Here is a 12,017-nt window from a genome sequence, read left to right as displayed (position 1 = left end):
ACTAACTACCACATGTATTAGATTTTGATCTGTTTGTGTGTTGGTTCTTTTTTTTCCCCACTTGGGAAGAAAAATACCAAAGTGACTATGAACTGTTTTAATGATGCCATTCCCTACCATTAATTCACTTTCTACAATCTGGGCACACAGCTGTGGCTTCCTGTTTGTGCGTTTTTGAAGCCGGTAATAAAGCCGAAAAGCTTCCATCATTTGTTCATTTGTTTTCCAGTCTTGCAATGCAGTGTGAAAGTCAGGGAAGTGATACAGTAGTACATGGCATTCTTATCGCATATATATATTCTAAGCGTTGGTTGCTCTAAAAGGCCTATTTCCTACTCAGTGGACTTCGAAGAAGAGAGCGCAGGGATAGATATTCTATGAAAGCGTAGTTCTTATTTGCATTTCATAACAAGAGCTGGGGAATATTCTTGCTTGGAGACATAGGGGGGAAAAAGGGCTTATCAGCAGGCAAGTTATTACCATATCGGGTAAGTCGGTTGTGCTTCAATTGACTATAGTGTTGTGAATGACAACGTGTCGAAATTTTAATGAATTAATCCATCGAGAAAAAACAGGAATGAGTTGTTTGGGGGGGGGCGACGTGTCTCCTCATCATCCAATCAGGATTTGGAATTAAGATTTCGAGCTCCGCGAGAAGAGGCACACGCAGGCCTGTCTGCGTGAATCCTTCTCTTTCGCGGAAAAAATGGAGACTGGAAAGAAATTGTCTTCCTGTTGCCGTGGTTTTGAGAGTCTGGAGGAAGTGTGAACGCTTAATCAATTCTCGCTGATGACTTAAGGAGGCTAAAGTGGCTAGTCTCGATTCTAAGTATTTCCTTAATAAATTGTCTGCACATAAATAGTTTTGTCAGCACTTGTTGGACTGATTGCAAGTGTTGACATGCTGTCGGTGCTTACTTTGTAAAGACGTAAAGATTGTCAAAGATTGATACGCTCAACCGGGTTTGAAAGTAAGCTTGATGTACCATGTATGTAGGTCATCCCTAAGTTTGGAGCACATGTCCAAATCTTTTGATGATTATCGATCAGTCCATCAATATCTGTGCCTTCATCTTCATAGAATACAATCTTTCAGAAACACAAAATCTTCAAACTGATGTCATGTTGCTGCTATCGCTTTCACACAGAGATAAACGATGTATAACATGTAGGTCAGAGTAGTTATTTATCATTGTGTAAGCCTGAGTTTCAGACTAGTCGATCAGTATCGTGCTGTTTTTTGGTGAGTGCCGACAAGGTCATTAAAAATAACAGGAATGCTTCAATAAGGCGCAACAGTGAACAACAGGTAACGCAAGTCAGGCCACTATGATGTAAATGTAGTCTCATGTACAGACTCCTGACATAACCTTTGGTATCGCTCACATGACACATTTGGGCAATACCAGCATTGAAATAAGCAGTTTGTACACTACAGACTACAAGTAATTGCGTGTAGCGCAGTTGCTAATTTCCCTTCATTAAATATGCAATGCTACAAGGAATATTACACAGGAACATATTTAAATGACAGCATTAATTCATTAAAGTGTTTCATACCAGTAGGTACACATAGGTGCTCTCTTAATTAACTTTTACCATGCATTCTTTCTAATTAGTGCATACTACAAAGCAAAAAGCCATACATTCTACCTGTAACACATATATTGTATGCACTTTTAAGTGGAGAGGTGTCTTATACAAATTTTCTGAATGCATCACAAAAGTGAAAGATCTGTCACATTTTTCTTATAAAACTCTGTTAGTACTTGTATTCAAAAAAAAAAGTGAAATGGGCCTGCTGTAACTGACATGGCCATGTTTTTAAGGAGACATACACTATTTCAAGAATTCATAATTCTTACAATCTTATTCTTATGGTGTGCCCCCTCTCATGCATTCTTATGGTAAAACTGCTACCTTGTTCAGTGTATTTGTTTGGGGTCTTCAGAGCATTTGTTTCTCTGCTCAAGGACCACATTTCATCCCACAAATCTAAACATGAAGCTGTCGATTTATATGTACTACACAATGTACAATTATGAAAATTGCCTGGACTATCCCTTTAAAGTGTCACTGTTATTTCACAGGATATTCAATGCCCTTGGTCATGACATGGTTCAAGGAATGTGCATTGAGAAAGGTCATTTTCAGCCACAAACCTGCCCAACTGTTTGGTCCTCTTTTCATGCACCCTTAGTCTCATTTAGATATGATTGCTGCCTTCCACGATTAATATCACAGTTATATTTCAATGCATTATACGACCTGTGAGACCACTTTTGTTGTTTGTTTTGGTGTTGTGTGCACATACGTCAGACACATGGTGATATAGATATTTCATATTATATCCCTCACAAAATGCATCTCGTCCTCTGATTGGTCGAGAGCACTGTAAACAACAAAACATAATTCTACCATACAAGTGCGCGAAAAAGACTATACTCCCTAGGGAAATGGTAAAAACTATACCACGCTGGTGATTTTCGCGCATTTTTTGCTTCGCGTCGCGACGCGAAATATTTCACGTGTAAATGAATGGGTATCGCAGCACCTTTGCTTCGCGAGAGATTTCATGTACAAATGAATGGGTATCGCGGCGCCTTAGATCACTGCACTTCGCGATAGAACCACAAGGCACGCATACACTCAATGCGACACGGGTTACGTTGGAGAGACTCAGACTCAGACTCTTATAAAGCCCTCATTCTACGTTACAACAGAGTAGGCGATATCGTAGATCTATAATTAGACAACAATAAGCAAGCTAGGGTTCTTCGACGTACCGTAGGTTTTTGGGGAGTTCATGCTTCGCCGTTTGAAAGTTGGTCTCGCAGTTCACTATTAAATTCGAGCGACCCACCCAAAAGATGTTGACAAACGAAACTGCAGTAGATAGTAGGCCTGCTCTAAAGTTAGCGCTAGTTAAGCCTATACGTTATTTCTACCTGTCTAACAGTAGGCCCTATTTCCCGTAATCTCATTCCTAATAATTATTTTTTAGAGTGTCTAACGAGTAAGTTAGAGTCTAACTTGTTCACTGTTTACGTTAGAACACCGTACGAATCACACGAATTTACAGTGGCACTCGATGCTTTAATTGCTAGAATTTTTCCAGTGCCTAATCTAACCTTATACGCTGTTACTGAATGCTACCCAAATTTACAATGTACTGTATACTTGCATTTTAACAGGAAATGATAGTCCATATTCATGTACAGACATGACAGCTAGGTAGAAAGACGACAGAAAACACAATCAACTGCAGCTCACAGTCACATCGTTGATCAGCTCGAGCACGCACATCACCGCACTGGCAACCGAACGTACTTGTTGACAGATCGGATAGGCGTATTGTATGTATGAAGCGCGTAGTGAGTTTGCAGTTTGCACATGTTTACCAGTACGTTGTACAGTAAAGGAACCGAGTACACTTCAGCGGCTGAGCGCGCAGTTGTCTCTTCATAGTACGCGTACGCGCTGCCCTCCTGCTGAGCTGCTTTCCCGAGCGTGAATGACTAGTCAAATCTTCTTGAAAAGTAAAGCAAGATGCCCTCAAAAAAGAGGTAAATTACAGAATACCAGCAGTCGAATACTCTTAAATTCATTGGGAGGGATATAAAACAAATATACCAGGCCAATCTTTCGAGGCACCGGTTGAAACTATGTGCCTTCGGTGACTTCAGTAGCACTATTTTCTTCGGGGCTGCGCCCCTCAGAAAATAGTGCTACTGAAGTCACCTCATGCGCATAGTTTCAACCAGAGCCTCTCAGGCCTGGTATATTTGTATATTGTACCTTTAAATGGTGGTATTAGCGCATCACGTGCAATGATAAAACCATTTCCATGCACTGTTGTTTGGTTTATGTGAATGTTCTTATCCTTTATGTGTATGTCGTGATACTAGGCAGGAATTAAAGAGTTTGTTCACAAAAAATGATAAGTCCATATTTGCCAAATGGAGATATTTGCGATTAAAGGTCAAGAAAAATAAAGAGAAGAATAAGAAATGTTTTGCGTCTTTTGATCATAACTTCAAAAATGTACCTCTATATGTAGTGACCAATATATCATTTAAAAGGTATTATTTTGTACTTTATGACAGAGACCGTACTTCAAAATCTTAAAAAATGGACTTATCGGTTTTTGCGAACAAACTCTTCAATTATTTCTTGTGCGCAGCTAGAGATGACACTACCTCTTATTCCAAAACTGACAAGCACATCCGTCAATGACAGAGTGCTCGGCTTTCACAATAGCCCTGTCTTGCAAGAGTGAGACTTAATTCGTATGTCAAGAGCTTTAACTGCTATTAGTTGGGGGTGGGGAAGGAGCTTGGAGGCTGAATACTTTTCAATGATTCATACATAACTCACAGAAGTTTGTCTGAACACTCCTATAGTCATGATTGAAGCATTGTATGTACAATGTACCTTATATCCATATGTTATACTGATGCAATTACTGAGCGTGTGTGCAAGCCACCCTTTCTACTACTCATTCACACTCCACCTCCTCTGATTTTCATCCTCGGAGAAAAAGCGGTTCTGAATTCTTGACGAAGTGATGCAATAAAATGTAGATTGTACTTCGAGAAAAAAAACAAAAACAAAAATTTCATGCGGAGAGGAAGAGGGCCTGATGCATGACAAATCACGAGGGTAGAAGCAGGGTGCTTCTCGAACGAGACAGGAAGTGTATCCTGTTTTTCCCCCTCGTTAAATTAGAGCAGAAATTGGATCTTGTGGAAGTGCGGGAGCAGCTTGTATCGATCTATTTGTTTTGATTATGCCTTGCCCTGGATGCGGCAGCCATGAATGTATGTATAGCAAGGTTAATGTAATAAGGATATGCCAGGAAAAAAATCAAAATGTTGCCAACTAATGGCTGTTTACTTTTTTTCTGTGCTTCAAAATCTATACTCTATTGAGTGTGGAAAGATCCTATGAGGTATATCAAATAATCATGAACATGTGCATTTCCCTACGGTACATTTTTACATGTGAAGCCTGAAATAGGTTTGAAGAGTAGAAATTCAAGAGGAGTTAGACTAATATTTTCTATGGCAATAAAACATAGACTAAAACAAAAAAAAAAAATTGGACCTCAAGCTTTGTTGTTATCATACCAGCGCACTTCTTAAAGGGGATGGCGAGTAACTGATCAGTGGGAATGCTGGGGGATGATTGTTCTAATCCTTGTGGGATTCATTTAAGAGTACTGTACATTATATGTCTATTGTTGTGTGGAAATTATTTGCTTCAGAATGGTCTCATCGTTATGATCATGATCGTTAACGATCGCCCCATCACTGTACAGGCATGCTAACCTGGAAACATTAAATTGCACATTACTTGAATATGAAACCATTCTGAAGCAAATAATTTTCACACAACAATAGATATATAATGAACTCTTTTCTTTATTGTCGATATGAAATTCTGCCTGCTCTTCCCTCATAACACTGTGCTCTTGGGATCATTGAAGTGAATGATGTGAGCTTCGCCTTTTCAAATGCCATGTTCATATAGGCCTACCTGTGAGGGATTAACAGCCGAGAGAAATTGACTATTTTAGGCCAAGGCAGGATGTACACATGACAAGTGCTCTCGGGTGCCTTGGCGAGCATTTCACGCTTTTCTTCATCCCGCCACCAGCTCCCTCAGTGGTTGAATTATTCGGTGACCCGGGAGTCACAGTTTCGGCTGGTTGCCCTGTATAAAGCATGTACATCGTACCACAGCTAGCTAGCTGTACAGAATGACACTGCACTGAAGAAATGGAGGACTCCTGGGCTTGTGGGGAAGGGAATTGATTAGTAATCTTTGATTCATTTCCTTTTTTAACCCTTTGTGAGTTTTGAGTGCTAATTGGTGCAGAACTACCTCATAGTGTTCTACACACTAGCCAAAGTCCATGGCACATATATTTCCTTTATCCATTAGAGCAGTTGAGATTTGGAGGATGCTCAAAGCTGAAACAGGGGTGTACAGACAGAAAGCAAAAGTTGTGCTGGCTGGTCCCATTTGATCAAAGTGAATGAATTTCTTTATTGTCGTCACATGTACGACTTGTGATGCTACACCCACCTTCATCCTTCCCACCAAAGTCAAGAGTATCGCTTTCGCTTTTAAAGATACCTCTGCAAAATGAGGATGTACAGCATGGTGTGAGTGACCCGTAGGATACTTATGTTTATATTAAATATGTGTGCAACCTTTAATTGAAACGTGTGTCTCATCACATCCATTCTAAATCAACTTTCCTATTTTTGTTTTCTTTCTCCAATGCGCAGGTGAAAAGCCGTACAAGTGCACGTGGGAAGGATGCGAGTGGAGGTTTGCACGATCGGACGAGCTCACGCGGCACTACCGCAAACACACGGGGGCCAAGCCTTTCAAGTGTACCCACTGCGAGAGGTGCTTCTCGCGATCGGATCATCTGGCACTCCACATGAAACGCCACCTCTGATGAAGCGCCAGCGTACGGTCCCGCCCCGTCACGTATCACTGGCGACGCGAGTTTTGCGTTCATTACCGACGACTTTATACTTTTGATGTCTCCCAAGACCATTATCCTACACACAACCCTTCGTACTTTCATGAATTTTTTGACCGAGACATTTCTTTCGTCTTTTTTTGAAAGAACGGACAAATCTTTCTCTTGCTCTGAGCCTTAAGACTTAGGTGGATCTGATGTGGACTGCGTCATGCTACAGAGCCACACTGTACATTATTCGTTCGTATTGTGATGTCAATACCACTGCGTTGATTTCTCAAAGAGGACAGTGTATTGCAACTACAGTATATGTGACTCGACCTTATTAAGCACTGACTGTTTATGACAGCTTCTCAAAGTATAAACTTATCAAAAAAAATGAACAACAAAAAAAATTAGAAAAACAAGAGAATCGGTTTTCTTTCGAGAAGTTTACGAGTGAGGGGTTGTGAAGAGAAACGACAATGGTGTAGTCAGTCAGCCATGTTACATTGAGATTCGCTGGTACAAGTGCCAACCACAGAACAACAACAACAAAACTGCACAGTTCGTATCCAGTGATCAGTTGGGGACGTCTCGATTCATCGCTCGATGTCAACCCAACTCCCAGGATGGCGCGGAAGCAGACGAAAGCGCCATCACAAAGCTCGCAGTGTCGTGTAGAATATCAAACATGTAGTTGAGATGGTGCTCTGTTAGATAAGCACTATAGTACGATTGCATATGTAGACTCGTAGCAAAAAAATTTTTAAAAAATCAATAAAAAAGTAATAGCAATTTATAGTTATGTAGCATTAGAAAATGATAGCGTAGTATTAAAACCATGTAGTGTAGATCACGTGAAATGTTGTGATGTGAATCATAAGCTGGCTCTTTGAGGGGAGGTTGCCATTGCTGAAACCAGCATTTTGCAGTATGGTGACATTCTGTTATATGTCTTGTGTGATGTGTGTCATACTATGTATGCTCGACCTGATGGGGTGGTTTTCAGGGGTTGTCCTCATCGTTTTTGTCAAAAACGATGGAACGACGCAAGGGTGGAATCTTAGAAAGATAAGACAGACAGGGAAAGAATGTTGTATTCTCAGAGTGACATGTGCTCCCAGATTTGTGAAAAGATCTATGCCCTTCAGGACTGGCGAACTAGAACCACTGAATGCAGCCTGCATAACCATTGGTATTTTCTCAAAGTATTCAAATTTTACCCAAAATTGAATCCTTCCAAAATGATTATCAATATCTACAAAAACTTGATTCAGATGAATGCATTATATATCTATATATGAAAGCATGTTTTCCATTTGCAGGAATGAAGAGGAATTATGTAAGGCCAATGTTGTTTGCGGAACAAATTTACTACGAGTTTGATAGACACAGACATATTATGAATTGTTGATCTGACAAATTGGATTTTGATGAGCAAAATTAATTATTCACTGATTGGATATTATGGAGTGCTGTATTAAAAGTGGAATGGAAATGCCGTAATGAGACGACACGAGTGATCGGGTCGCAAACAAGTCTCAAAGAGGCACAGAAACGGGAGCACAGATACGCGGGACGGTGGGGATGTCTGCCAATTGCATTTATGATGCAGACCAGTAGCATATGTGGTGGATTCTCAACATTTATCACAAAAAAAGAGGAGAGAGAGAATGAGAAAATGAGAAAGTGAGAGAAAGGGAGCAAGTTAGAGAAGATTACAAGTACCTGCTCATGATGATGGCTGTATATTTATTGTCTCCGAAATGCAGCCGGACGGCGAGCAGCGTGCATGGAGGAGAAGGGGGTGGGGAGGACAGCCTAACGTGGATGCATTCTCGTGTAGATAGGCATAGTGCGAGCAGAGCGTAGTCGTGGAGGAGGTTAGAGCCCTACCCGCCCGTTGCTAGGCGAAGGATGCATGCCCGTCTCATTTTGAGGTCCGGTAGGCATGCAGTGCCTTCGTATCCTTAGTAGCCATCTCTTACAGATTCTGTCAATGTCCAGTTGGTAAGCTGTGAAAAGTTTTTTTATTATGTGTATCGACTGTGTGTCTGATTGCATTTTAGAGTATGGAAGCGTCTCGTGCCATAGTACTGTAATTTGACTCTAACAACATTCCCACCTCCTAGGTTGATAAATTAAGTCACTTTCATAGATTTTAATTTTACAGTGAAACATCCATTGTCATTGTCACCACCTTTCTCACTTTATTGGATGTTTATAACCTTTGAGTCCAGGCTTCAGTTCAAGAGCATAAATAAATGTACAATATTCTAGAGAAATGATAGAAGGATGTTATTCAGGGTTGGTTTTTTTTTTCTTCATTATTCAACAACATTTCTGTTGAGAAGTGAAAAGAATGAACTCATGAGAAGTTTTTAATCTTCGCAAACTGAATAATCTGTTCATCGTTGTGAATCTGCCTAGGCAAGTGCTCCTGAAAATGAATTGAACACCAATCCCTCAACAGATCTCAATACAGAAAGTACCAGGACAGCTGTACAACCTGCCTTTTCCAAGAAAAATTGTTTAATATCTTAGATGGAAAAGTATGTAACATTTGTACTCCAGCTCCATTTGGCAAATCCTCGCATCGTTGGAGATGCAACCCTGAAAATGAGTACCAGAAGGAGGTATCTTCTTGGCTTTGATGAAAAAAAAAAATGATTCTTTAACTTATTCATCTATCAATAATTTACCAATGGGCTGTGGAATAATGGTAGTGGCTCTAACCTCAGTTGTTATGTATTGAGCTTATGCACTCACAGCAGCAAACAATGTTTGAAATGCAAAGAAGCAAAACAAAAAAAAAAAACAGTAAAAAAAGTGGAATAAAGTAGCAACAATTTCCAGTTGTAGTATGAGGCTTGTAGATAATCTGCGTAGTAAAAGTAAAATGTAATTATATCTTTACATCACTGTGATATATAAACAAGTGAAAATGATGAAACAATAGAATCCTACTCCCGTATGTATATCAGTATGTGTTATAATGACAACATATTGGGTGTCAAGGTGATTTGATGTGTGAAAAATAAGAGGTTTTATTGAAATTGAGCTTTAAAGTTCAGGCTATGGTGATGTCTAGCATAGGAAACTTGGTGGAGGATACAGCGGCATTTTGTATAAAGTGTTTTGAGATGATGAGCAGATATTGAGAAGAGAGAGCTGGTTATAGAAATCTGAGTGTGAGAGATAGAGAGAGAGAGAGACTTGGCAGAGTTTTTAAGTTATAAATTATTTCTTTAAATGTTGAAGATCTTATAAAAAAAGTCAAGAGTTATTTTTATCAACCATCATCCTTTTTGCCTTATTTCCAAATAATTTTTAATGGAGCATTGAAAAGTGGATGCTTGTTTCGAGAGTGGTTTGTATAAGTTTGTGTCTTTGCATACAAAAATGTTGCAAGAAAGATCAAGTCACTGGAAAAGATACAATGTAAATGTCAATTGTAGGAAGGGAGAAGTCTACTTGTATAGATTTTATTCAAAAAAATGAATGTAACATGGTTTGACTCTGTGTAAATATCTATTTCTTGGGGAAATAGGTAAAAAAAAAATGTTACTATGAAAAGAAAGTTGTTTGGCCAATAAGCCACAAAGGAGGAAATCAATTGTTAAAGTTCTGCAAAACAACCAAAAAAAGATAAGATAAAGATTTAAATATGAAAAAAAAAATCCTTGTAAATTTATGTTTGTAATATATAAGGTAATACAGAGGAAAAAAACAACTAAAAGTACTATATATATGTAAAGATATATATGAATGATATGAATATATGGAACAAGTCCAGTAAAAGTAAGGGTTATGATGAAAGAGAAAAATGTGAATGGGGTGAACAAAAATTGTAGGACTCTATGTGTCCTGTACACAAATATGTTTTCCCTTTGCTCATGTGAACTATGTGTACCATTTTGCAATGTAAGAATTACAATTACAATATTTTGGAAGGAAGTGGTTAAGGTAGCGTAGTCAAAACTGCATTCATACAAGAAGATAATGAGGGGGTGCAAACTCAGTACCAAGAATAATGTCGTTTACAAGTGTAGAAATGGATATTAATGTGCAAATCATCATGTTTCATGCAGATTGTCAACAAGTTATTCATATCCCAGCACATTGACAGTTGGGACAATGGAAGATGTCTTGTCATTTTTATCATGTCCAGGAATCATTTCTTGTGACCTTGAAAAACAGAAGGTCATTGTTGACAGGCAGAAGGTCATTGTTGACAGGAAGTCTATCTCTGTAGTGTGGGTAGCTCTTGAGCCCATTGTATGTTGGAAAGTTGTGAATCACACAGTGTCCATTGTCAAGACAGATGAAGTATTATCGCAGTACAGGCTTTAATGAATTGCTATGAATGATCCATAGGGCAAACTTAATTACAAGTTCAAGACATGAGCAATGAATTCTTGTATATCAGAATACCGTGGAAAGAGTTTAAAATCTCTGCTTTTCAATTGTTGATTGAAATTTGTCAAACATTACATTTTTACAGTGAGTTGATATAGTATTATGGAATACTTTCCAAGATGTCTGACAGGAAAATGGAACCAGTTTGTCAAATCAGTTTTAATTGAAACTTAATATCACATGATTCTAGTTAAAGAACATTGAATTGATAGAAATATGAATTTTTTTAACTTTTTACATGATTGATGCATTGTAGCATACTGTTTTATTTAGATCTAAAAAAAACCACACACAAAATGGAAGCTTTAATCCTTGTCAGGCCCTGTTAAAGTAAATTATAAAGTTAGAAGATTAATTGAAAAGCTTTCAGGGAAAGTATGGCCCAAAGCCTGCCCCCCCCCCTTTTTTTAGTCCAGTATGAAAGTACTGTGATAATGCAAACATGAGATTAGATTTTTTTCCCCACTGATTGATTACAAATATTTAGGAGTGTGGTTTTTAAGATAAACTCTTTGGATTCTGCATTTACAGTAAATAACTGTCAACCCAGGAGCAACTAATTGAAATGCACATCCGAGTATGGTGCAAGGAAATCATCTGTAGGTCTTTTTTGAAAAGCACACTCCACTATCGGAGTATTTCACATTGGGGGGGGGGGGGGGTATAGTGAGAACTCAGATTATTTTTGTGTTTTCTAGTATCTTTTGACGTAAGGTCGATTACACCCACTTCAGCCAGGCATTCGAAATTTGCTGTGACACAAACTGCGGCAATCAGAGAAAAGCAAGGTAGTGTCGTTGTGGATGTTGGAATGTGTGAGCAGACTGCGTGCACAGAATCAAAAAGGCTTAGCCATGTCTATGTGCTTCCCTACACTGTAATTATGCTCCTTTTTTCCCTCTTTTTTTTTACGTATGGGATGTCAGAAAGGTAGAAGTCTCAATTATGCAGTCCGACGATGTGTCTGTCGCTATTTTCGTACGAGAGTAGAACAAAGACGATTGGGATGAGGTGCAAAGGAGAGATCCGACTCGGTTGGCATCCATCCTCAGTCGGATTCTGAATGCTTGGATACTATAGGGTTTGAATGGGAAGGTATACTTTACAACTGAAGAAC

The 12,017-nt window shown here is 39.0% G+C and overlaps 1 protein-coding gene across 1 annotated transcript in view; it reads left to right on the top strand.

Moving 5' to 3' along the window:
- LOC139744623 (Krueppel-like factor 6) overlaps positions 1 to 11,137 on the top strand; it is a 123,541-nt gene extending 112,404 nt beyond the window's left edge. Inside the window, exon 3 of the mRNA XM_071655052.1 lies at positions 6,297 to 11,137. Coding sequence (XP_071511153.1) covers positions 6,297 to 6,472 — 176 coding nt within the window. The 3' untranslated portion in view covers positions 6,473 to 11,137. The remainder of the gene's footprint in view (positions 1 to 6,296) is intronic.
- Positions 11,138 to 12,017: the final 880 nt, after the last annotated feature.

This window comes from Diadema antillarum, unplaced genomic scaffold (genome assembly GCF_040938485.1).
Source record: "Diadema antillarum isolate AM-2024a unplaced genomic scaffold, OU_Dant_1.0 seq00001197_RagTag, whole genome shotgun sequence".
Taxonomy (NCBI): Eukaryota; Metazoa; Echinodermata; class Echinoidea; order Diadematoida; family Diadematidae; genus Diadema; species Diadema antillarum.
This window is presented reverse-complemented; position numbering and strand designations above follow the sequence as displayed.